Raw genomic sequence first — 25,735 nt, 5'->3', positions numbered from 1 at the left:
CAAGGTCCTATATAGTTATAACATTTGATGTCAAAATCTAAGATTCCATCCCTTTGCAATAAAGAGGGATGTTGCATTGTCGGAGACATCAGCTTCCAGATGAAATTTGGAACTAAGGCTCCTCTTAGCCAGATGCATAATCACTATGTTTCAAAGGTCTCCAAAATTAGACACTGGATGTGGCCATGTGAATTCCTGATGGCAATTACAGTCACATGTAACTTGACAATGGAGGCAGTTCTGCAAGTCTATCTCCAGCATGGGAATGAGCTCAGTGAAAATTTCCCGAAGTGATTCCTCGTTGGAAAGACTGATGGATTAAGAGAGATTGGGCTAATTATGTTAAGTGGATTTGAGAAGGATGAGACAGAATTTCAAAATTCTAACAGGGCTGGACAGAGTAGATGAAGAAAAAATTCTTGCATGCTTATCCCTTCTCCTTTGATAAAAAGCCTGGTCCTCAACTACCTCCCCCCACCCCCACAATGCTAAATGTGTCCAAGTTGAGACATTTCTTCTCCGAGAGATTGGAGCACCTATGAAAATCTCTATCATAAAGAAAGTAGCTGATGCCAAGTCATTAAGTATGTTCAACTAGTTGTATTTGGGGAAGACAGGTCAGGGTAGGGTATTCATGGTCAATGGTAGGACCCTAGAGGAGTGTTTTAAAACAGAGAACCTGAGAGTACAAGCAAATGGTTCCCTGAGAATGGTGCCTCAGTTAGAGAGGGTTGTAAAGAAGGCTTTTGGTATGCTAGCCTTCATCAGTCAGGGCACTCTGTATAGAATCTAAGATATTACATTGCAGTTGTACAAGACATTTGTGAGATGGGGACACCTCTTTTTCCCTTATTAGGGAGAGAGAGAGAGCCTGTGGTATGTCGAATGCCAGGTGAACAAGTAGTCTTTGGGTACTGCAAGTCTATGTCTTTATTGATGCTTTGCTGCACACTTGAGTGCTCGGTGCAGGGAGACCAATGATTTTTTACTGGTGGGGGGGGGGGGTTGTTGCTTTGCTGCTGCTTATGTGTGGGAGGGGGAATTGGGGGGACTTTGGGGTTCTAACATTTAACTCTCACTCATTCTTTGGGGCACTCCTCTGTTTTCGTGGATGTTTGTGAAGAAAAAGAATTTCAGGATGTATATTGTATACATTTCTCTGACATTAAATGTACCTATTGAAACCTACTGAATCTATTGAGGCCACGTTTGGAATTTAGTATTCAGTTTTTGTTGTACTGCTATAAGAGAGATGGCATTAATCTGCAACGAGTGCTGAGGAGATTCATGAGGATGTTACTAGGATTTGAGAAGTGGAGTTATACAGAGATTTTCAGCAGGTTAGAACTTGCTTTATTGGAGGATAAGAGAATGAGGGATGATCTTATTGAGGTGTACAAAATCATGAAGGGTATAAATAGGATGAATACGTGCAGTCTTTTCCATCAGCATTGGGAAATCAAGGATTAAGGGGAGAAGTTTAAGGTGAGAGTGGACAGATTGAATAGGAACCTGAGGGGCGACCTTTTCATCCAGTACATGAATGAGCTGCCAAAGGAAGTGGTTGAGGCAGGTACGTTAACAGCATTCAAAAGATACTTGAAAAGTTACATGGACAGAAAAGATTTAGATGGATGTGGGACAAACATGGGCAAACGAAACCATCTTGGATGGGAATTGTGGCCAGCATGGACCAGTAGGGCCAAAGGCCCATTTCCATGATGTATGAGCACTGACGCTATGAGCTAGATATTACCCTGAGGGTTAAATGGACCAAATAATACAAAAAGAAAATTGGAATACAGTGCTCAGCATGATCAGTAATAACTGTATTGTATGGCAAAGCATACATAAATTGGGCTACTCCTGTTCCTGTTTTCAATATTTGCATGGTTTTGATTATCTGAAATTACACCACAGAGTGTAACTCAGGAATCTTTTTGAATCTCAGATTCAAATTGCCCATTTTATAACACCCCAGTATCCTTTTGACAAAGGTGACATTTTGTTAGACTATGAACTGATAACCAGTGGAACCCAGTAAATAATCCATACCTATGCAGGAACATCAAGTGGAAATAAAAAGTAACATTCAATAACTTTGTGTAGTTGTCTCACAAAAACACAACTGAGTAATTTACTTTAAGTGTGCACTGTTAAGCCCACATACTAAGCATTAATTCGCATTCTCTTTCAATGTATTATATATATTTCAGTCTTTGATAGTAAGGGGGCTGTACGTCTGGCTGACAGGCATTCAATTCCAACGTCTCATTGAGATAAGACTTTAAAACGCCCACAAGTGAGAAAAGCGTGGGAACAGACCCAAATGTTAGCAGACTGGTACCTAATTAGTGAAGTAATAGCATCTTCATTTTTTAAAAAAAAGGAGTGATTAGGTAACGATAAACCATGCAATGTGTCACTGTAGATTCTTTCTTGCAAGCTTAAAGCAACTTTTGCTATAATTTACATTTATTTGCAAACACAGGAACAATAACCCTACTTCATCATCAGCTACAGATGCACTTAATTAGTCATTTCAAAAGTCAAGTATCAAAATGCCTTTTGATCTCAAGTTGCTCATCGGTTTATCCCACTTTAACTTCTGCTATTAAACTTGCAAAGAGATTAAATTCTTAAGTTGAAAAGTACCTCTCAAACCACTCAAGTGAAAGAATCATGCTAATCAAAACAGAAAATGCTCAGCAGGTCAGGTAGCATCTGGAAAAAGAAACAGCATCAATATTTTGAAGAGCCTTCAGCAGGACTCATCAGGATTCAGATCTTTGACCTGAAACATTAATTCTGCTTCTTTTAAGGTGGACTCCTGACCTCACAAGGTACCTTACTATGATCTTCTACTTATTGTTTACCCACTCTGTACTTTCTTTGTATGCTTTACATTTGATTCAGTATCCTGTTATTGCTTGTGCTATCTCAATGCACTGTGTAATGATTTCAAAGTTTGAAGTAAATTTGTTATCAAAGTACATATTCATTCAATCATTCATTATATACTATGTCCTATGACATAGGTGATCATGGTCTTTCCATGACCTTGATTGTTCTTGGTTTGCCATTGTCTCATTCTGGGAAGTGTCTTTACAAGACAGTGACCCCAGCCGTGATTGATACTCTTCAGTATTTGCATAAGCAGGAATTGTGATTATGCACCAGCTGCTCATACGACCATCCACTATCATGGTTTCACACGTGACCCAGAGCAGGGGGCTAAGCAGGAGGTACACCTTGCCCAAGGATGACCTGCAGGCTAGCGGAGGGAAGGAGCATCTTACACCTCCTTTGGTAGAGATGTATCTCCACCACACCACTCACAGGTACATATATGTCACCATATTCAGCCCTGAGCTTCATTTTCTTGTGGACATACTCAATAAATCCATAATAGAATAATAACCATAATAGAATCAGTGATAAACCACACCAGCTTGGGTGTTCAACCAGCATTCAAAAGACAACAAGCTGTGTAAATACAAAAAGAAGTAATAATAAATATCGAGAACATGAGATGAAGAGCCCTAGAAAGTGAGTCCATAGGTTGTGGGAACATTTCAATAATGGGGCAAGTGAAGTTATCCCCTTTTGTTTAAGAAGCGGTTGGTTGAGGGATAATAACTGTGGTGTGAGTCCTGAGACTCCTGTACCTTCTTCCTGATAGCAGCAGTGAGAAGTCATCTGATTTGATCTGTATGAACAGTATGCAAGACAAGCTTTTCACTATATCTCAGTACATAAACCAATTCCAGCTCCACTGGTCTACAGATGCAACCTGACCTTGTCAATAGCTAACGTTTTTGTTTCAGACCTCCAGCACCTGTAGGCTTTTGATATCTGTTTACTGAAAGAATAATTAAGGCTGATAATGTGAATCTGGGTTCATCTGCACCGCCACGACAATGCAGCTTAAGGTCTAAGCAGTTCCCCCGTCTCTCCCTCTGCAGTCTCCATTCTGATCCCTTGCCTTTCTGCCCTGATCTAATATCTACCTCTCCAGCACACTGTTCTGCATGGCTCACCCAATTCCACACTGATTCTTCACTCATCACACAATATGAATTCTGCATGTCCTCCCCGTGACCTTGTGGGTTTTCTCCAGGTGCTCTGGTTTCCTCTCATAGGCCAAAGACATCAGGGTTATCGAGGGTTGCTGGGCGACGCGGCTCAAAGGGCCAGAAGGGCTTAGTCCATGTTGTATCACTAAATAAATACACAAATACAATGGAAGGAGCCAGAAAGTGATAGGGTTTTGACATCCGATGTATGCAAAGCTCCTTCCACTGCATCTGACTCTGTGCATGACTGAACCCCAGATCATGGTCTCACTCGGGAAACACTTGGGAACCTGCATTTCAGTTTGCTTCATCAAATATATATATAGATAGATAGATATTCAGGTCGATATCTGTGAAATCTATGAGATATTTGGGAACAAATGACATTTTTTTAAAAACCCACCCGCAGGTAGACAATCCAACACATAAGCGTCTGCCATTAGGAAAATGTTGGAATCCTTTCTTAAAGAGGCAACAGCAGAATGCTTATGAAATCATACGACGATCAGTCAGGAGTCAACATGGTTGTATCACAGCTTGGCAGAATCTATCTGTCTATCTATTGAGAATAGATGGCACAGTTTCAGAATAAGGGATCACAGTTAAGACTAATGTGACGTGGAGATTCTCCTCTCAGAAGATCCAGGCTATGTGAAATTCTGTGGAATCAGAGTTACTGAATAGTTTTAAGGCTGAGAGTGACAAACGTTTGAATTTCAATGAGTTTAAGGGCTATAGCGAGAAAGCAGGGTGGGTGGGGTTGACCCCAAGATTTGCTTCAGCCATGATCTTATGAAATGACAGAGTAGGTTCAAAGCACATGGACAGTGTGTCCAATCACAATTCAATCACCTTTATGTTGCTATTCTGAGGCACGTTGTTATTCTTAACATGTACATTTGTAGAACTATAATTTTATTTCAAGGATAGCATTTCTATTAGCATTCTGTTGATTACACGAGACTATCAGCCTACACTGTGCTGTGACAACTTGATACAGAGTTAAATCCAGAATCAACTTGACTCAAAGACTTTACAGAACCAGTCAGTGACCCATGCCAGTCAAAGTGGCTGAAATCTTCCTACTGATTCGCGAGCCAGAGTAAGCCATCAGTATATTAAACTTATTCCATAATTCACTACACCCTAACTTTATCACAAACAAGAGAAAATCTGCAGATGCTGGAAATCCAAGCAACACACAAAATGCTGGAGGAACTCAGCAGGCCAGGCAGCATCTACAGAAAGAAGTACAGGTGCCCCTCTCCCACCTTTTAAGTCTTCTCCTCATCTTTTTTTTCTCCAGGCCTGCAGAAGGGTCTCGGCCCAAAACGTTGACTGTGCTTTTTTTTCCACAGATGCTGCCTGGCCTTCCGAGCTCCTCCAGCATTTTGTGTGTGTACCTTAACTTTATCTGCTTCTACATCATTCTAGCGCAGGGGTTTCCTACCTGGGGCCCACCGTTAATGGTAGGGGTCCATGGCATAAAAAAGGACGGGAACCCCTGATATAGAGGGATATTCACCAAATCCAGGAAATAGGGACAAACTTAGGTAGGCATCTTGATTGGCATAGACCAGTTGGGCCAAAGGGCCTGTTTCTATGCTGCATCATTTAATGACTGATTGGCAATCTACTTCTTCTGTTCCTTGCATTCTTAAGCATAATACTGTATATAACAGTAATGGTTATCTAAATAACCTAAAGTACAATATAAATAGGGTGAAATTATACATAAAAACAAATGGCATTAGTAATTCCAAGATGGTGACGAAAAATAGTTGTGACTGAGGGGAGCATCCTGCAAGGGATGAATGCTGGGCAGGCTTGTCCTCTCTCACAGGCAAGAGCACATCAACATAATTCTCACCTGAAGCTTGACGGGCTCAGGAAGCTTCATCTGCAACAACCCTTCCTTGGGAACATGTTCACTCCTGAACTCCTCATCGCCTCCTTCTGTTTTCTGCTCGTCTTTGGTTACATCCTTCTCACTCCTCTCTTCAATGGCCTCAGTCTCCTCAGAGAACACATTGGGCTCGATCAGCTGCAACACGTGCTTCAAATCCTCGCTGCAGAAGATGCCCATAATGAGGAGTGTGTAGAAGAGCTTGATGAGGGGTACAAAGAGGAACTCAGTGCTGCCACCGACGGGGTCCCGCACATGGAGACTGCCTTCCTGCACGGCTTCTGTCAACATTTCAATCGTCTTGGCCTTCAGGATGTCCAGTGGGAATTCTGGGCTGTACTGGAGGCACTCCCCAGTCACAGTGACGAAACTGGCTGAGGAAAACTGCATCCGGGGCCTGAGCGAAGTGCTGAGGCCCACTCCTGGGACAGTGTGATTGCGGTTCTCATCAGGAAACAAAGTAATACTCTTGGTTTCATCTGTCATGGGAACGATGAATTCATTGTTCATCATCAGCCTGGCCGTGGCATAGGTATTGAGGTAAGTGTCAATAAGTAGATCATAGTAACCTGTCCGCAGCAAGCCAGGGACATATTTGTTTTCTATTGCGTACAGCAATTGAGACTCATCCACGTGGCTGCAAAGGGCATGGGCCACTCGGTTATTGCCCAGAGCACAAACTGCGGAATACAAACGCAAGGTATGGTAGTGAAATTTCAGCAGGTCCTCACGTTCTGTGAGCTCCAAGATATCCAAAGCCCTACACGTCATAAAGAACCAAAAGAAAGGTTATTGTTTACAGTAACTATGATTTCCTCTGCAAGCCTCCTGCCTCCTCCTTAAAGCAGAATGCACAGAAGTTCAGGCCAGTTAGAGAAGGCCAGAGTTCACATCACATGCCCCCTCTCCAACCCAGGCAAAGTCTCTGAGTCAATAAACACTTTGGCTGACAATGTTTAATCACAGGTGAACAGGGTGGTGAAGAAGGTGTACTTGCTGTGGCAGTGGATTTAAGTGTCAGGACATCATTGTACATTTGTACAAGATAGTGAGGCCACACTTGGGAGTATTTTAAGCAATTCTGGTCACCACACCACAAAAAAAAATGTAATTTAGCTAGACAGGATATGGGAAAGATTCACTGGAGTGTTCCCTGGGCTGGAGGGCTTGAGTTATAAGGAGAGATTCCACAGGCTAAGGGTTCCTTCCCTGGAGCAAAGGTGACTCTGGGGCGACCTTACAGAGGTTTATGACATCATGAGGGTCATGGATGGGGTGAATGGTTGCAATCTTTTTCTCTGCAAGTAAAATAAGAGAACAAAGGTTTATCTCAAGAGGGAAACAGATTTAAAGAAGATCTGAGGGGCTAGTTTTTTTTATCATGCAGAGGGTGGTGGGTGAATGGAATGGGTTGCCAGAGGAAGTGGCAGAAGCAGTACAATTACAACACTTAAAAGACAGTTGGACAAGTACAGGAACAGGCAAAGTTCAGAGGAACATGGGCCAAACCCAGGCAAATGGGACTAGCTTAGGTGGGCATCTTGGTTGAAAGGAGGAGTTGTGATGAGGGGTCTATTTCCATGCAGTATACATCAATGATTCTATGATTCAAGCTCTAGGAGAATTGCATGAAAATTACAAGGAAAGGGTCATTCGCCCCAACCAGTCTCACTGTAGAAAAACTATTATTCTTATCCATTGTGCAAATCTTGTCACATATTCCTTGACCACCTGTTTTTACCAGCTTTTGACCTAACCCTTCGTCAATTGTAACATTGCCTCAGTTAAACACTAGTTACACTCACAGCTTTCATAACTCCCACACAGAAGCTCAGGACAGTTTCCCAGCTGTATGCATCAGAACACAAATGGATTGTTAAATGGATTATGTTCAACGTGTGGGAATCAAGATGTTTATGTTAGATGTGCACTGTTGTGACTGACCGTGATTAGAGCACATACTTTATCACAGAGTGCTGATTAAGGCCTCAAAGAGGCTCTTGAATGCTCACCTGTTCTCTTCGGGAATATGTAAGGACATGAATCTTAAGGGTTCTGTACATTGCACCTGCCATCCATGGCGGTCACTAACGCGACTGACGTCCACCTTTAAGAATTCATTAGGCACTCTGCTCCACAGCACTGGGGTAAGGTACTGGACGTGGAGTCGAGGAGGACACTGCGGTATCGGATTCCGGCGCTCGCTTTTGAACAACCCCGCTGAGAGTGGCATAACGTTCTGGAAATAAACAGATTCAGGTTGCAGTGCAGCCTAATTATCCCGAACATGATCAAAACAACAAATCCTTAATAATAGCAAGTTTCCAAAGATTCTATAAAGTTCAGATGACCCTTGACAAATCATAACAACCAAAGTACCACAGTGGCTCTAAAGCTAAATTATATTCAGCTGGTTAGGCGATACTTAATGAAAGATCTAAAAGTGAAATTCTTTTTCTCTCTATCACAGAAGCTCATGGTCTGCTGAGTGATCTCCTGGGTGTTCCTAATTACAGCATTTTTTTCTGCATTAATTCTATTCATGGAATTTCAACCGATTTTTTTAAAGTGGTACTCAAGCAAGACGTCTTTCTGGAGCCTCTCCGAGACTGAATGTCAGCAGTCTTGCCACCATGCTTTCTTCCCCAGAATGTTCCACAAAGTAGAAAGGAGGGAACAGGACAGGGTGCCAGTGCCTGTCACTGTGGACCCAGAAAGGGTGGCATGTGCCTGTCCTATCCAGCTCCACAAAAACTCACAACATCTGACCAAAATCGTTGCAGTGAACTCCAAGCCAACAGTACTCATCTCAAACTTAAAAGCAGACATTCCAGTACAGCTTAAAGTAGAATGATGACCAAAGCATTTCACTTATTGCATAGAACATGGAGATTTTAGTCAAAGAAAGGCCTTTAATCCTGATTATGTTCTGTTTATTGCTTGTAACACGTGGCTTGGAAAAGCAAACGTGTTTAACTGATAATCAAAACCAGTCAAATTTGTCATAACATGCTAAACCATACCTGCCCACTAGATGGGGATAAACTCAACAAAGTATCATTGCTAATGAGAGAAAATCTGCAGATGCTGGAAATCCAAGCAACACACACAAAAAGCTGGAGGAACTCAGCAGGCCAGGCGGCATCTATGGAAAAGAGTATAGCCAACGTTTCAGCCTGAGACCCTTCAACAGGACGGCAGGCCCTGTTGAAGGGTCTCAACTCAAAACATCGACTGTAATCTTTTCCTTAGATGCTGCCTGGCCTGCTAAGTACCATTGCTGTCAGATCCATAACAAACGCAGCAGAGCTAATAAAGGCCAATAAGCTGAGAACGTGCATGTCTAGGAAGATTATACCAACTCCAGATTCAAAATCTACCAGCAGCTTTACAGTGCATTGGTTCAATAACCCATGAAAAAGTATATCATGAAATCATAAAGATCACCTTTATCCTTAGAGATTAAATGCTGATTTTTAAATGAACAAACAAAGCAGTGGCCAGGAGATGAAAGAAAACAGGTAAAAATTGATTGGTGACTCTGGTTTCAGGACAAGAGTGAAATTTTGGGAAGTCTAAAATGCAGCAACAGCTTTACAAGGAACAATAGAGAAGGGAGCTGTGCCTAACAGAGCTCACTGGAAAGGTACAACAAAATTACCATCACAGGTATTATAGAAAAGCTGGAGTACATTTTTATTATATAAAGGAAACCATTGCTTTGAATTCCCACTGAAAGGAATCCCAATCTATGCAAAATACAATCTTTAATTTCATGCAGTCCCCATTCAGGTCATTCCTATTACTTACAAAGTAAACTCTGTAGATGAAAGCATATTTTCAGCATAGACATCGTGGGCTGAAGCACTTGTTCCTTTGCTGTGCTGTTCTAATTTGAGGATTGAGTACATGGGGCTCTCATATAAATTTGCATTGTCACATTAATACAATCCAACATGTTGATTAATCATAATGTTAAATAAATGGAACTCATTCACGTGGGTAGCAGGATAAACTTACTCATTCTACACTCTCAGTTTTGCAGGCCTCCCCCAAAGTCTTCAAGCAAGTCTCATTGGAAGTAACTTACCTTAACCCTTCCCAGTTCAAACTGGAAAACATTCGGACTGGTGGCTTGTGCAAATACTGCTGCAAATAGTTTTGTGCTTGCTTCCACCTAAAGACAGAAAGACAGGAGCATCACTGCCAAAGAAACTTTCAGTAAGGTTCTGAGTAATGTTTAATTAATTCAGCCATTTTTCTGTCAGTTCATTTTCATTGCATTGAAAATGATCAAAGAATGACTGATGATACAAGTGGTTGAAGATAGCTACATCTCGGTATTTTATTTGAGATAATAAGGAGCATTGGATCAGTATTGTCATCATACAGTATGTATTGTGAGCACCACGCATATATTGGTACATGTGTGGGAAAGCCACATGCAATAGTCTCGCTGTTTGGAAACAGAAGATCCAACCAACTGAATATAAGCGCTACAAATACAGTCAGTGGCCACTGTATTAGTTCTACCTGCTTGTTAATGCAAATACATAATCAATTATGTGGCAGCAACTCAATGCATAAATGCATGCAGACATGGTCAAGAGGTTCAGTTGCTATTCAGACCAAACATCAGAATGGGGAAGGAATGTGATCTAAGTGACTTTGACTGTGGAATGATTGTCAGTACCAAACGGGGTGGTTTGAGTATCTCAGAAACTGCTGATCTCCTGGGATTTTTGTTCACATCAGTCTCTAGGGCTGACAGAGAACGGTGCAAAAAAAAAGAAAAGCATCCAGCGAGTGGCAGTTCTGTGGGCTAAAATGCCTTGTTAATGAGAGAGGTCAGAGTTCAGCGGCCAGACTGGTTCATGATGACAGGAAGGCGACAGTAACTCAGACAGCAGTGGTGTGCAGAAGAGCATCTCTGAATGCACAATGCATTGAACCTTGAATTGGATCAGTTACAGCAGCAGAAGACTATGAATATACATTCAGTGACCACTTTATTAGGTACAATAGGTACTGAGTTGTATCTCTGTCACATTGACATTGGAAGCAATCATGGTGTTAGGCAAATTAATGTTATGCTCTCTAGTAACCACTTTGAATATGTTTTTGCTGAAGAGCAACCTACGTAGAGATATAAATTAGCAAAAAGCCCATGACAATGGAACCAAATCATGAATAACTCTACTCTGCCCACTCAAGTTTCAATCTAGTGTGCTGTTCACTTTTATAATTGGTAAGGTAGTTGTCCATGCAGTGAGAGCGTGGCTGTTTAAAACAACCCACACTATCCTTCGAAAGATATATGAAATGGCTTTCCACTGTTCAGGGCTAGCTGCAGCCAATTAAACAAGCTTTTTTTTTCGTAAACACAAATATAAATTTCAACCATCCTGCCACAGACACATTTTCAGTCAAGAGCCCTTGTACAATGAAAATGCCTACTGTGATAATCCTCCCTGTAAAACAGCACTTTCTCAATGCAATCATACAGCAAGCTTATACTTTAAAACTTGCTAAAAAGGTAAGACGAACACACAGACTTCAACTCATTAAAATTATGTTAAGATGTACCTATCTGAATTACAACCCAGGCAATCTGGAACCCAATTCTGCCTCTGGTCTAAGCACATGATGGCTTGTTATATGTCCTTGGAACTATCTTAGCCCTGCCATTAACAGAAGAGTTTCTGCAGATGCTGGAAATCCAGAGTAACACATACAAAATATTGTAGGAAATCAGAAGTCAGGCAGGGCTGAATATGAAGTTTTTAATCACACAATGTATCATATTGGCCTTCAAAATATTTAAGTGGCATTATATCATATAATTCAAGGAAGAACAGAATCAGGAAAGGGAAATTCATTGATTTCATACTTCTAGGAACCTCCAAAAGAACCACAACCCTGTTATGGTTTGGAGACTTGGGTACTTCAATGACACAAGGAGCAATGTTGACTGGAGTCAGGGCTTTATGCTTTCGGTCTTGGTAGGGTCACCCATGGCAAACAGGTCAAAGTGCTCGGGGGTTCAGCTTAGGGTTAACAACCTTGACTGCTAAAACAAAATCGTTATGGAAACAGCAACAAAGAAACTTTCCATTCTGAGTGCGACAGTATTCCTGAGTCTCCACACGGATCTTGCATGACTGACAGTGGTGAAAACCAGGAGGAGGCCCTCAACATCTCCAGAGATGGAGGACCTTCATTGCTGCCCTAAACACCAGTGGCATAACAGGCGGTCAGTAAGTAAGTATACTTCGAGGAAGGAGTCTCATTCAAACAGAGTGTGAATCAGGGTTTCGCGGTTTAGTGCTTCAATATATCACTGGCCAATGAGCCACATGAGGTGCAAACGTGCAAGCAAGATATCTTTACAGTGCGGTAATATATTGCTCAAAATATCAATTGAAATGAGCAAACAAGTGACACTGAAAAGAGATATAAACAAGCAAAAATCTCAAGATAATGGACTAAGATGATGAATACAACTCTGCTGTGCCCACTCATGTTTCAAATAAGTGTGAAATTTGTTTTACTATTAACTTGTATATCAAGCAAGTTCCATTAATCAGGAAAAAATCCTTCAGTTTATTTTTGGAAGAGATCTTAAGTCTCATTTGTTGAGCACTTCCTGCGACCAGCAAGTTGCTTTGCAAGTTAATCATTTGTAACTTTGTTAAGATGATGGATGGTGGAGGAGTAACCCTACAGTAGCTTCATATATGATGGATTACATGTCAAGCTTGAAAGCAGCACGGTGGGTTTGGCTTCTCTGGTGCCTTGCACACTGAATCCCACAGGTTCACTGGCCTTCCTGGACTATTTATGATGTCAAGGCAGGGGTTCCCAACCTTTTTTAATGCCATGGACCCCTACCAGTAATTGAGGGGTATGTGGACCCCTGGGTGAAGTCTTACAACTGGCATCACTCTGCCATTTCTCAACTAGCTCAGTTACACATCATTAACAAGGAAGCTTTTATTATTGTCTGTGTTTTGTTACAAAGGTTCATGTACATGTCTACTCACATAAAATGCTGGAGGAACACAACAGGTCAAACTTGGAGGGAAATAAACATCTCAAGCTGAAATACAACTGTTTTATTTCCCTCCATTGATGCTTCCTGACCTGCTGAGTTCCTTCGGTATTTTATAGCATTTTGTGTGTGTTGCTCAATATTTCCAGCACCTGCAGAATCTCCTATGCCTGTGAATAACTACATTAGCAAGGATATTTTCAAAGGGTTTCAAACTGACTCTTCCAAAAGACTATGCAAAACACAAGTGATATATTCATAACAATTTGGAACAATGGATATCAACAGAAGGCTGGTGGAGGGGTGGGGAAATGAGTGACCACATTGTGACAGAAAAGGAAGTCATGGACAGACATGATGGAATGGAAATGAGAAGTTGAACTGAAATGTGTGGCCACCAGGAAATCCCATCCTTTGCAGCGGATGAAGCAATACCTCATATTCCGTCTGCGTAGCTTCCAGCCTGATGGAATGGGCATCAATTTCTCTAACTTTAGCAATTTCTCACCCCTCCCCCTTCACTTCTTTCCATTCCCTATTCTGGCTCCCCTCTTGCCCCTTCTGTTCTCTTCATCTGCCCCTCTCCTTCTTCTGGTGCCCCTTGTCCTTCCCGTTCTCCAATGGTTGACTGTCCTCTCCTATCAGATCCTTTCTTCCTCAGCCCTTCACCTCTTCCACCTATCACTTCCCAGCTTCTTACTTTATTCCACCCCCCCACACTCACCCACCTTCCCCTCACCTGATTTCACTAACCATCTACCCGCTTGTAATCCTTCCCCTCCTCCCTCCTTCTCATTCAGGCTCTTCCCCCTTCTTTTCCAGTCCTGATGAAGGGTCTTGGCCTGAAACGTCAACAGTTTCTTTCCTTCCATGAATGCTGCCTGATCTGCTGGGTTCATCCAGCATATTATGTGTGTTGCTCTAGATTTCCAGCACCTGCAGAATCTCTTGTATTTAAACTTCTTGGTTGCTCTGGTGACTTCCACTTTGTGTTGTGCACTTCGCAGCTTTCAGTTAAACCCCACTTACCCCATTCCAACCCAGACTAAAATTAAATCCAAGGGATCTGAATGGGTAAATGGAACTAAAGTACAGGTGAACCATCTGATTTAACGCAGAACAGGTGCAAAGAGTCAGTTTACTAGCGCTTTCATACTCCAAAAAGGAAAAGCTCCTTCCTCATTACATTTGATTCCTACAACATACCTGATAATAGGTATTTAATTCCTTGCCATTGGTTGTGAACGTCAGTAAGCCACTAGCAGTATCCACTAGGCAGCCTATTTCCAACCCATTGTTATTGCGTCCTTGTCCAGGGCTTGTGCATTCTCCTGCCCACACCATGTAGCAGTTACTTCGCTTAATGCTGCAATGGAAAAACATTTACAGAGAAAAATCTGTCAGTGCTGCACTGTAATGTGTGTGGGCAGATTTAATGATGCCTGGAATGAAACCCTCCAGCTGTAGGTGCAGCCCATCTACAGTGAACTATCTCTCTGTCTCTGTCTCTCTGCAAAGCCGTTCTTCAGCCCAGCAACTGAAAGGGAGATTCATTGGATGATTTCTTCTCTCATTCTTTGCCTCTAGTCCTATGCAGTGTTGTAAAGCACTAACAACATTGTGAACTGCCTCTCAAAATGAGTAAAACCAAGAGATTGGTTGCGGACTTCAGGAAGGGGAAATCGGGAAATCACAGGAACACAGCAATTCTCATTGAGGGGATCAGCCATGGAAAGAGTGAGCTGCATTAAGTTACCAGTGTCAACATCTCTGAAGATTTATCCAGCGATCAACACATTGATGCAATTATGCAGAAGGCATGCCAGCAAACATGGTTCATTAGGAGTTTGAGGAGTTTTGGTACGTCACCGGAGACTCTACCAAATTTCTACAGATGTACCATGGACAGCGTTCTGACTGGCTGCATCACTGTCTGGTGTGGAGGCTCTGAAAAAACTTCAAAAGGCTCTCAGCTCAGCCAGTTTGGTCATCGGCACTCACCCCCCCTACCATTTGATTGGTTATCCATCCACTTTCTGATGTGCAATTTGTATCTAACAGGAATGGAAATGTTGGATTTTTGTTTCTCTTGCCTGGGAGCAAAAAGCCATCTACAGTGCCCCAGTGGGCTTAGCAGTTAATGACCCAACCATATTACTGTCAGCAGATGTGGTGGAGGGAGGATACATCATGTCCTTCAAGAGGGAGCTGCATAAGTATGTGCTAAGGAAAAATCAGCAACAAATGTCTTCCCTCTGCGCTGTAACCATTCTATGATTCGAGGATATCTTCTCCCATACAGCTAACCTAACAACTCAGTAATAACAAACTACTTCCTGTTCTTGTCAAAATGATGTTAAAAGTCTATATAATGCCAGTTGCTGTCAATCACAACCTTAATGTGTATGCCCCATCGTCCAATGGATTTTCAGACCCTCATCTCTTCTGTTTGAAAAAAAACACAAGACACTCAGTTACCTGAATTTGGCAGATGACCCAGCTCCATTCACAAGGCTGCCGGCACCACTACCTCTGACAGTCCTCCGTTTGCCTTATCTAGTGACAGTCCTGATCCTTCTGCCATTTAAAAAGTGTTACTAAAAGGGATTGGAATTGCTTCCATGCCAAGAGTCGCTGTCTCTTTTTCCAGTGAAGACCTAAGTTTCTAGCAGAATTCCCAATAATAGGGAGGGATCTCCCCTGAGTGAGTGGATGGTTCCTCCTCATATCAATAAAAAGACTGAAGATAATGACTACACTATTTTACATCAGAACTGGGGCACCGGGTAATTCCACTGTCAATCAACCTTGATGACTGCAGTGTTGTAAGTGACACTGACTGGGTTCAGGTAATTATTCTTCATTTATTGCACTTGTCTGCCAAAGTGTTTCAGCCTTTATTCAGAGAAGTTGCTGAACCTTCTTTCAGGAGACCTGTTTCTTTTGATATTTAAAGTTCTCCAGGTAAACCAATGTTTGTTGTACAATTGATTATTTGCCATGAGTCCTGATAGACTTTCCAAACCCTTTTAAAGACAAGGACAATTGTCGATGGAGATTCTAATTGGAAGATCTCCCTTATCTGGTGACACTCTTTCACTAATTATCACTTTCCCAATTTGGTTAATTGCCATTGGAGATTCCCCTACAGTTGAATTATGAGTGCAACAGTGTACAACAATATTTTCTTAACAATATCCATATCTTACCTTTCATGAACTTTCCCTTTCTCATCTCCCAGAGTGACAGTCACAGTGCGAACTTTCTCCAGTTCATAGGCAGTGTCGTACTGATGAAAATCTGATGTAATCCAACCAACCCAAACGTTGGTTGGTTCCTGACCAGGAAATATTCTCACAGAATAATAATACTGAAAATACAGAAAATTTTAATCAGCACAGAATTTGATGCCAAAGCACAACTCTTGTCACTTTCTTCAAGGAGAATGTCCCATTCTCTAGACCAAGGTTTCCCAACCTGGGGTCCATGGATCCCTCGGTTAATGGTAGGTGTCCATGGCAAAAAAAAGGTTAGGGACCACCACTCAGAGATGCAAGATGTAGATGAGTTAGTAGAGTCAATGGACCAGAGATTTAGAACGTTGGCTCATTGTGTAGTTCACTCAACAGGTATTCTGCCCTGAAAAGACTTTCTTCAGACACAAAAGAAACACCTTGTTTAAAAACCAAGTTCTACTCAAAGAACTTAGTATGATAAGAAAAAGGAGGATCATTTGGCCATTGAGTCTGCTCTGCACATCTGCAGATTATGGCTAATGTTCTACCTTAATACCTTTTTCCAGCATTATCCCTTTATCCAATGATTTCCTTAACATCCAAATGCCTCTGTTCTTTATTGATTCAATGACTGATTATCCACAGCCATTCCAAAGCTTTACCGCCCTTTTTCTGAATAAGGTTCAAGTTCCATGATTGCAACCAGGTTTAACCTCAATGGTAAGCTTCTGTCATAGAGCATGCAGCACAGAAAAAGGCCCTTCAGACTATCTAGTCTATGCTAAACTGTTATTCTACTTTGTCCCATTGACACACACCTGGACCATAGCCCTCCACACAGGACCTGACACAGTCAGCAAGAGCTGGACAGAAGCCCCAACCAACTTAGATCCTTGTTAGAAATTAGGAATCAAGTGTGGTCACCCAAGTAAATTCCAAATGTTATCATCAGCACTGATGCACAAGATCGGTCCCAGTTCCCCTCTCCACAGATGCTGCTTGTTCTGTTGATTACTTCTCGCATATTTTTTTCTTCAAAATTTCCACAACTTACAGGGTTTCACATCATTAAAATCAAGGTCACCTTCACCATAAAAAAACTGCTCCTGTTCTCTAAGTTACAAAATAAATAAGGAAAATAGAGATCATGGGCAGCATGGTAATTGTAAAAGTTTAGAAGTATTGCAGTAACAAAAATAATATGCAAGGGAAATGCGAGAAAAAGTATCAATGTCAGCAATGATTTATCCATGCAATCATTTATAAACAGGGCAATGTTCCACATAAAATTACTATTTTAATTTGATTTATTTTAAGTGTAAGAAACACAAGTCATTTTTCTACATAAACACCTACTTCTACAGAGAAATGAAAAATGAGTAAATGATATATGATTCAGTTGTTTATTATTAACTTTTATTTCACATCAAATAGTGTTAAACTATTAATACCAGATAAATGTCAATAAGTGAAAGGAACCCAGTTTTTTTTCATCCTATTTACTCAAGTGCATGTATTAACTTAACGGTTAATCCTTTTGTGTCCGTTATAGACACTTACTGTTGTTGTCTGCATCAGGAAGTCATAATCGTCCCTATCATCAGCTAACACCTCCTCTGTGAGTCGTGTTGAAGAGTGTGTTAAGTTATAATCAGGTTTCGTTCTCTTCAACATAAACCTGAAAAAAAAGAAGTGTTTTTATGAGAACTGTAATATTATCTGGAGCACTCTTTTAAAACCTGCAGCAACTCATCTTATTAAGGATGCCTCAGTCACTGTGGTGCCATGTGTTGCAGCTATTGTAGAACATAGACAATAGAACATTGCAGCATCGTACAGGCTATTCGGCCCATGATGTTGTGCGTACAGTTTAATTTACTAACTTACTCCAAGATCAATCCAACTATTCCCTCCTTCATAGCCCTTGATTTTTCTATCTAAGAGTTTCTTAAATGCCCCCAATGTATCTGCCTGTACCTCATCCCTGGCAAGGCATTCCATGCACCCATCACTCTCTGTGTAAAGAACATACCTCCAACATGCACCCGCCCCCATACTTTCCTCCAATCACCTGACAACTACGTGTCATTGAACAAAGTCCTACAACTTGTGACTAATCACTGTGATAGGGTTACTTCCTGTTTCTGCTCAAAGGTCACTTGCAGAATGTTAATCGTGGGGGATTCAATAAAGGCTGGAGAGTTGGCTCACTTCACTCTTGTTGAAAGGGTTTATTATTTGGCATTTGTGCAGCCCAAGTGTAATGTGCCACCTGTCAGAGCAAACCTCACTCTTGTCCAGGTTTTGTTGCACGCGAGGAGAAACAATATCCATATTTGAAGAACAGAAAGAAAAATCAGTGGAGTTCACTGAGTAAACCGACGGACTCCTGCAGTGAGTCGATTGAAATGATGCGATCTCCAGTCAACATGTGAATTTGAATGTTCAAAGGGTTAGCTATTGAGGGGAGATCTTGGCCAAAAGTCAAGTGCTGAGTCCTTGTTCATCAAGCAAGCAGATCCTGCTGCGGGTGCAGATTGACTGTGTTATGTTTTGAAAGCACAATACATGAAACTAATTAAAAGAAAAACACAAATCTGGGGATAACGTGCCTTTAGTTTATTTTTACTTATGACACGGTGGTGTGATGACGTATGCCATTCACGTACTTTTACATATAACCCATAATGAACTATGTAAACAACAACGAATACATAATCAAACAATACTGAACTATTAAACACGCTACACTGTTCCCTGCTTAGCAACAAACTCCAGACCAGGGGGGGCGGGGTGGGGGTGTGGTGGTGGGTGGTCACTCTGCTTGGTGGATGAGACAATCTCAGGTTCTGGGGCCTCCTCTGTTGCAGTTGTAGGAATTGACTCTGGGACTGCAGGAAGTGGTTCTGACAGCTCTTGTCACCTTTCTTCTTGAATAATTGAATATGCTCTCCTCAGTTGAGCAATGTGTCGTCTTCAGATGATATCAGATCCCATTGAGCTTGCTCCGCCATTTCATCATAACTGATCCTGGATCCCATTCAATCCATACACCTGCCCTCTCACCATATCCCTTGATGCCCCAACCAATCAGAAATCGATCAACCTCCGCCTGGAATATACCCACAGGTTTGGCCTCCACTGCAGTCTGTGGCAGAGCATTCCAGAGATTCATCACTCTTTGGCTAAAACAATTCCTCCTTACTTCTGTTCCAAAAGGTTGCCCCTCAATTTTGAGGCTGTACCCTCTAGTTCTGGATACCCCCACCAGAGAAAACATCCTCTCCACACCCACCTTATCAAGTCCTTTCAACATTTGGTAGGTTTCTATGAGATCCCGAAACATTCTTCTAAATGCCAGTGAGTACAGCCCCAAAGCTGCCAAATGCTGCTCATATGTTAACCCCTTCATTCCTAGAATTATCCCTGTGAACCTCCTCTGGACTCTCTCCGATGTCAATACATTCTTTCTAAGACAAAGGGTTCAAAGCTGTTGAGAGTACTCCAACTGCAGCCCAACTGGTGTTTTATAAAGCCTCAGCATTATCTCCTTGTTTTTATGTTCTATTCCCCCTGAAATAAATACCAACATTGCATTTACCTTCTTTACCACAGACTCAACCTGTGAATTAAACTTCTGGAAGTCTTGCACGAGGACTCCTAAGTCCCTCTGTACCTCTGATGTTTGAACCTTCTCCCCATCTAGGTAATAGTCCGCACTTCTGTTCCTTTTACAAAAATGCATTATTATACATTTCTCAACATTGTATTCCATCTGCCACTTTTTTGCCCATTATTCCAATCTGTCCAAGTCCTACTGCAATTTCATTGTTTCTTCAGCACTACCTACCCCTCCACCTATCTTCATATCATCTGCAAACTTTGCCAAAAAGCCATCAATTCCATTATCTACATCATTGACAAACAATGTGAAAAGTAGCGGTCCCAGTACTGACCTCTGAGGAACACCACTAGTCACTTGCAGTCAAGCATAAAGGGCCCCTTTTATTCCCACATGCTGCCTCCTGCCTGTCAGTCATTCCTCTATCCATGCCAGTAATCCTCCTGTAACATCATAGGATTTTATCTTGTTAAGCAGCCTCATGTGTGGCACCTTCTCAAATGCCTTCTGATAATCCACATAAATGACATGCACTGCCTCTCCTTTGTCCACCCTGCTTGTCACTTCAAACCATACTGACTTTCACTTATTTATCATTAGTATCATTAGTCTCCAAGTACCCCGAAACATCATCCTTAATAATAGACTCCAACACTTTCCCAGCCACTGAGGTTAGGCTAACTGGCCTATAATTTCCTCCCTTTTTCCTTCCTCCCAATTACAAATGGAGTGATATTTGCAATTTTACAGTTCTCCAGGACCATGCCAGAATCAATTGATTCTTGAAAGATCATGACCAATGCATCAGTTCTTCAACCACCTCTCTCAAGACTCTGGGATGGATTCCATCTGGTCCAGGTGACTTAGTCACCTTAAGACCTTTCAGTTTGCTTAGAATTTTTTCCTTTTTAATAGCAATGGCACTCATTCTTGCTCCCTGATACTCATGGACCTCTGGAATACAGTTAGTGCCTTCCACAGAAAAGACTGAAGCAAAGTACTTATTAAGTTAATCTGACATTTCTTTGTCCCCCATTACTACTTCACCAGCATAATTTTCTCTCACTTCCCTTTTATTCTTTACATAACTGAAAAAACTTTTAGTATTCTTCTTTATATTATTGGCTAGTTTGCCCTCATATTTCATCTTTTTCTTTGTTATAGCTTTTTTAGTTGCCTTTTGTTGAATTTTAAAATCTATCCAATCATCCAACTTCCCACTCACTTTTGCAAACTTGTATGCATTTTTCTTGGCTTTTATGCAGTTCTTAACTTCCCTTGTCAGCCATGGTTACCTAACCCTGCCATTTGAGAACTACTTCTTCTGTGGGGCTTATCTATCTTGTGCCTTGTGATCTATCCCAGAAACTTCAGCCATCTTTGTTCTGCCGTCATCCCCGCCAGTATACCCTTCTAATCCACCTGGGCAAGTTCTTTTCTCATGCCTCTGGAATTCCCTTTATTCTATTGTGATACTGATACACGTGACTTATGTTTCTCCCTCTTAATATGCAGTATGAATTCAATCATATTATGATCACTGCTCCTCTAAGGTTTCCTTTACATCAAGCTCCCTAAAAAGATCTAGGTTATTACATAACACACAATCTAAGATGGCCTGTCCCTTTGTTGGCTTCAGCACAAGTTGCTCTAAAAGTCATCATGTAAGCATTACAACAAATTCCCACTCTTGTGATCCGACACCAACCTAATTTTCCCAAACCTCTTGCATTTTCAAGTCCCCCATTACAATTGTGACATTACCCTTATTATGTGCCCCCCCCCACGCAGGAATTATCTTTTCTCCAGTACAAGTTCTTCGGTGGATATCTGCAGGCTTCAGTTCAGAGATTTTGAAATGGCATTTAAACTTATTTTGTGGAATGACTGAAACAGGTGAGCCAATGTCCAATTCCATTTTAGTTAATTTGCCGTTCATTTCTGGTGTAAGCCATATTGCTTGTCTCTAATTTGTTTTCATATTTACATCACAGGGTGACCCAATCCTGAGACACTCTCAACATTAACAGATTTTTCATCAACAGCATGCAGATCCATGCTCTTTTTGAAACTGCAACTTGACATTTTATTCTTTTTCGCTTCCTTGCACTGTCCCTACATGCTTTTTGTATATATCCTACTTCGTTGCATTTTCTGCCAGTTTTGCCTTTAAGCCTGTATTGTTCTGGTGTATATGAGCCTCTGCCACAACGGTAATACAATTTGTTCGGCCAGACCAGCCTCTGTTTAGACTTTGCAGTTTTGTTCACTCACTGTCATTCCTGACTGCAGCTCAATTGTCTCTCTGTCTGCTGTTTCTATCCAATGATTTCGACTGCTCTTCAAATGTGAATTGTGCTTCAGTTAGGAGCTGATTTTGAATACTTTCTTGTAAGATTCCACAAAGTAAACAATCTTTCAGTGCATCATGAAGCCCATCACTGAACAGACAATGCTCAGACAATTTCTTCAATTCAGCCATGTATGCTGAAATGGACTCCTTTATCTTTTGATTTCACTTCTTATGCCTTTAGGTTTCTTATACCTAACGCGCTATGTAATCAACAATGGTTTTGGCTCTATTTGTTTTTGCATTACTTTCACAATATCAGCAAAGCTCATTTCAGCTGGTTTGGTTGGAGCAATCAAACTTCTAAGCAAACTGTATGCTGTTCCACCCATTGCACTCAGCAAATGATTCACTCGTTTCTCATTGGCTATTCCATTTGCTTTAAGATACTGCACAATTGTTCCATATACAATACCCATTTATCTTCTGTGCAATCAAACATCCTTATCTTTCTGATGTAGCCAGTTATGTCTGCTCTTTTTAAAAATTTATGATTATTATCTCCCAGTAGTCATAGTTTATGAACCTGTGAATTTCGTCCATTTTCTTCCCTTTTTTAACTCGACTGTCTCACTCTTCCAAAGACACCATGCGCTACACTATTTTTTTAACTCAACCATTTTTCTCCACTTGTGAAGAAAACATGCTACGCATTTTTAAATCAAACATCTCGCTGCGCTTCAACAAGGAGGTAGTCATCTTGGGTTAATTTTAAATCATACTTGCTGGCACTGTTATGTTTTGTAACCCTAAAACATTAAAACTAATTGAAAGAAAAACATGGAGCCAGGGATAACGTGTCCTTAGTTCACTTTTACCTTCAGTGAGGCACACACTTAAGACATGATGTCATAACGACATGTGCCATTCATATACTTCTACATATAATTTGTAATGAATTACGTAAACAACAAAAACTGTGCAATCAAGCAATATATTTACAATATTATTCAAATATTATTGGAATATTAAATGTACAACAGAGAGGATGGAAACTGACACCATACAAAAGCACGAAGACAGGTCTGGAACGCAGAAAAGTCTGCTTGATACAATACTGGCATTCACACAGTGGTTGCATGTTGAAGTAAGGAAAGACCAAACATTAAGGTAAGTTCACTTTCAGGAACCTGCATTATGTGCAACCAGGCATATGGTCAGGCTGTGGTGTCACTGTTTTGTTTTCAGCTACTCTAATCCACTGACTGACTGAAACTGCAGACATAAACTGTTGTCTGCAGGAAGGAACTGGGCTAGATTGTTGGGTGCCAGTCTAACTACTGACCACAGGGAGCAAAACCGCTGGCAATGGTCTTACCGAACAGGGATAGCCTCTCAATAAAACCACAGCTTGCGAAAGGCAGATATGTGCCCTGTGGCCCCAATTTCCTGCTTTCTCTTCAGCTGCTGCCACAGGTTGTCTAAAATATCACCCTGCTTATCAGATTTGTGAGTGGCCCTCTTGTATGATAAGATGGACATTACAATCTAACTCAATATGATCTTGGACTTTATTGTTTACCTGCACTGCACTTTTTCAGTAGCTTTTACACTTTATTTTGCATTGTTATTGTTTTAACTTATTGTTGCTCAATGCACTGTGTAATGATTTGATCTGTATGAACAGTATGCAAGTCAAGCTTTTCACTGTATGTTGGTACATGTGTCAATAATACCAATAGCAAACTTTCAAACCAGCTGTTATAACACATAATAACTCTATGTAGATGACATCGAAGGTCAGAGTTTAACACTGCTGGGACCTGTATTAAACTCTGACCTTGGATGTCATCTACATAGTTATCATGTGGTCCCCTCCTCCTAAGTGTCAAAGCCGTGCAGAATAGCATGTTAGTCAGTAACTACAACTTGTCCCCAATGTGTGGGAATGTCATAGGATCTATGGGAAGCTTATGGGAATAAATGGGTGCATACTCTGTGTTTATGTCTCCATAATTTTCATGAGATTATCCCGACTCGAGATGCAGCAGTATGTTCAATTATTCTGTGATTTGCCTGGTGGCCACTGATGGAGTAACAACTCTCTGCTGGTGCTCCTAACTTACTTACTTTTGTCTCCAACCTTTTGAAATACTACTGTTAGACGGGTTATTTTATCACTATGGCTGCCAAAGCAGTTTTGGAAGCTATTCAAAAGCTTACTGAAGAGTTTCAACAGCTCAGAAAAGAAATGTCGGCTGATTTGCAACAAATCAGCATTGAAATTAAACAAATAGGTACGAAATTAGATAATATTCAAGCAACTCTAACCAAGCTTGATAAGAAGATAAAGGAACATGAAGAGGTTATTACTTTACTGGACAAGAGAATGGATGATTTGCAAAAGCTGTATGAAAAACAATCCAAGTCCAATGAAATACTGAGACAGAAGATTATTGATTTGGAAAACAGAAGTAGGAGGAACAACTTACAAATCTTGGGACTTAAGGAGCAAACGGAAGGAGATAATCCTGAAGAATTCTTCACAAACCTTTTGATGGAATTATTCCCTGATATTATAAAGTCTCTGCCTTTGATTAATCGTGCTCACAGATCACCTATCTACTGATCGACTTCAAAATCAAAACCAAGATCAGTCATTATATGTTTCCATGAATTTCAAGTAAAGGACCATCTGATTTGTGATGCCCGTGGAAAATGTATGATTGACTACCAAGGTCAGACGATTCATATTGTTGAAGATTTTTCATCAGAAGTTACGACAGAATGTGTTAAGTTTAAAAAAGTTATGGCGGAGCTATACAGCCACAATTTTAAGCCTTCTCTTTGTTTTCCAGCTCGACTGAGAATCACAGTAGAAGATGGATCATTTAAATGGTTTTGTACGAAGGAGCAGGCGCTAGAATTTTTAGACTCAATTATTCTGTACTCAACATGATCCTAAATATTTTCAGTAGTTTAAATGACAGGAAGCAAATGCAATTGGCTCCTTCATCACAGATGCAGACAAAGAGTATCAGATTGTTACATTAATTAGCCCTGAATAGAAGAGCACTGGATGCCAAAATCACAACCTTCCATAGCCGGGCCAGGCGAGTATATGATGGAAAACTGAGCCCTAGAAAGCAGCAATATTAAAACAATAATCACGAGAACCTAATAAATTCACTGAATGAATAAAGTACATTGGAATGACAAGTATCAAATTATAAATAACATGGTAGCGCATGGGTACCAGGAAACCAAATGATTGACATGAGAGGGGGCAACTGCAAGTTAAATACTGAGTGGCCAACAGTGAATTCATGAATCCCCACACCAACAGGCAGAGCAATGAGTTACCAAGCTATTGGAGCAGTGTGTTAATAAAAAATTGTACAGCAATGGATGGATCAACACATCAAAGCTGAATGAAGCAACTGACAAAATCATAAACAAATAAACAACCTGGATACTGAGTAAGTGTAAATTAGTATCTTAAGATATTCATTTCTGATATGTAGGTGTGATTGGCAAGGCTGACATTTATTTGT

General features: G+C 41.0%; 1 protein-coding gene across 1 annotated transcript in view; it reads right to left on the bottom strand.

The window, feature by feature from the left end:
- The window catches only part of ryr2a (ryanodine receptor 2a (cardiac)), a 785,545-nt gene that overhangs the window by 288,259 nt on the left and 471,551 nt on the right, over nt 1-25,735 (bottom strand). The window contains exons 31-36 of the mRNA XM_072264911.1: nt 17,830-17,947; nt 16,243-16,403; nt 14,240-14,399; nt 10,073-10,159; nt 7,995-8,221; nt 5,947-6,742 (exon numbers count right to left, since the gene is read on the bottom strand). Coding sequence (XP_072121012.1) covers nt 5,947-6,742; nt 7,995-8,221; nt 10,073-10,159; nt 14,240-14,399; nt 16,243-16,403; nt 17,830-17,947 — 1,549 coding nt within the window. The remainder of the gene's footprint in view (nt 1-5,946; nt 6,743-7,994; nt 8,222-10,072; nt 10,160-14,239; nt 14,400-16,242; nt 16,404-17,829; nt 17,948-25,735) is intronic.

Source organism: Mobula birostris, chromosome 8 (genome assembly GCF_030028105.1).
Source record: "Mobula birostris isolate sMobBir1 chromosome 8, sMobBir1.hap1, whole genome shotgun sequence".
NCBI classification, from domain to species: domain Eukaryota; kingdom Metazoa; phylum Chordata; class Chondrichthyes; order Myliobatiformes; family Myliobatidae; genus Mobula; species Mobula birostris.
This window is presented reverse-complemented; position numbering and strand designations above follow the sequence as displayed.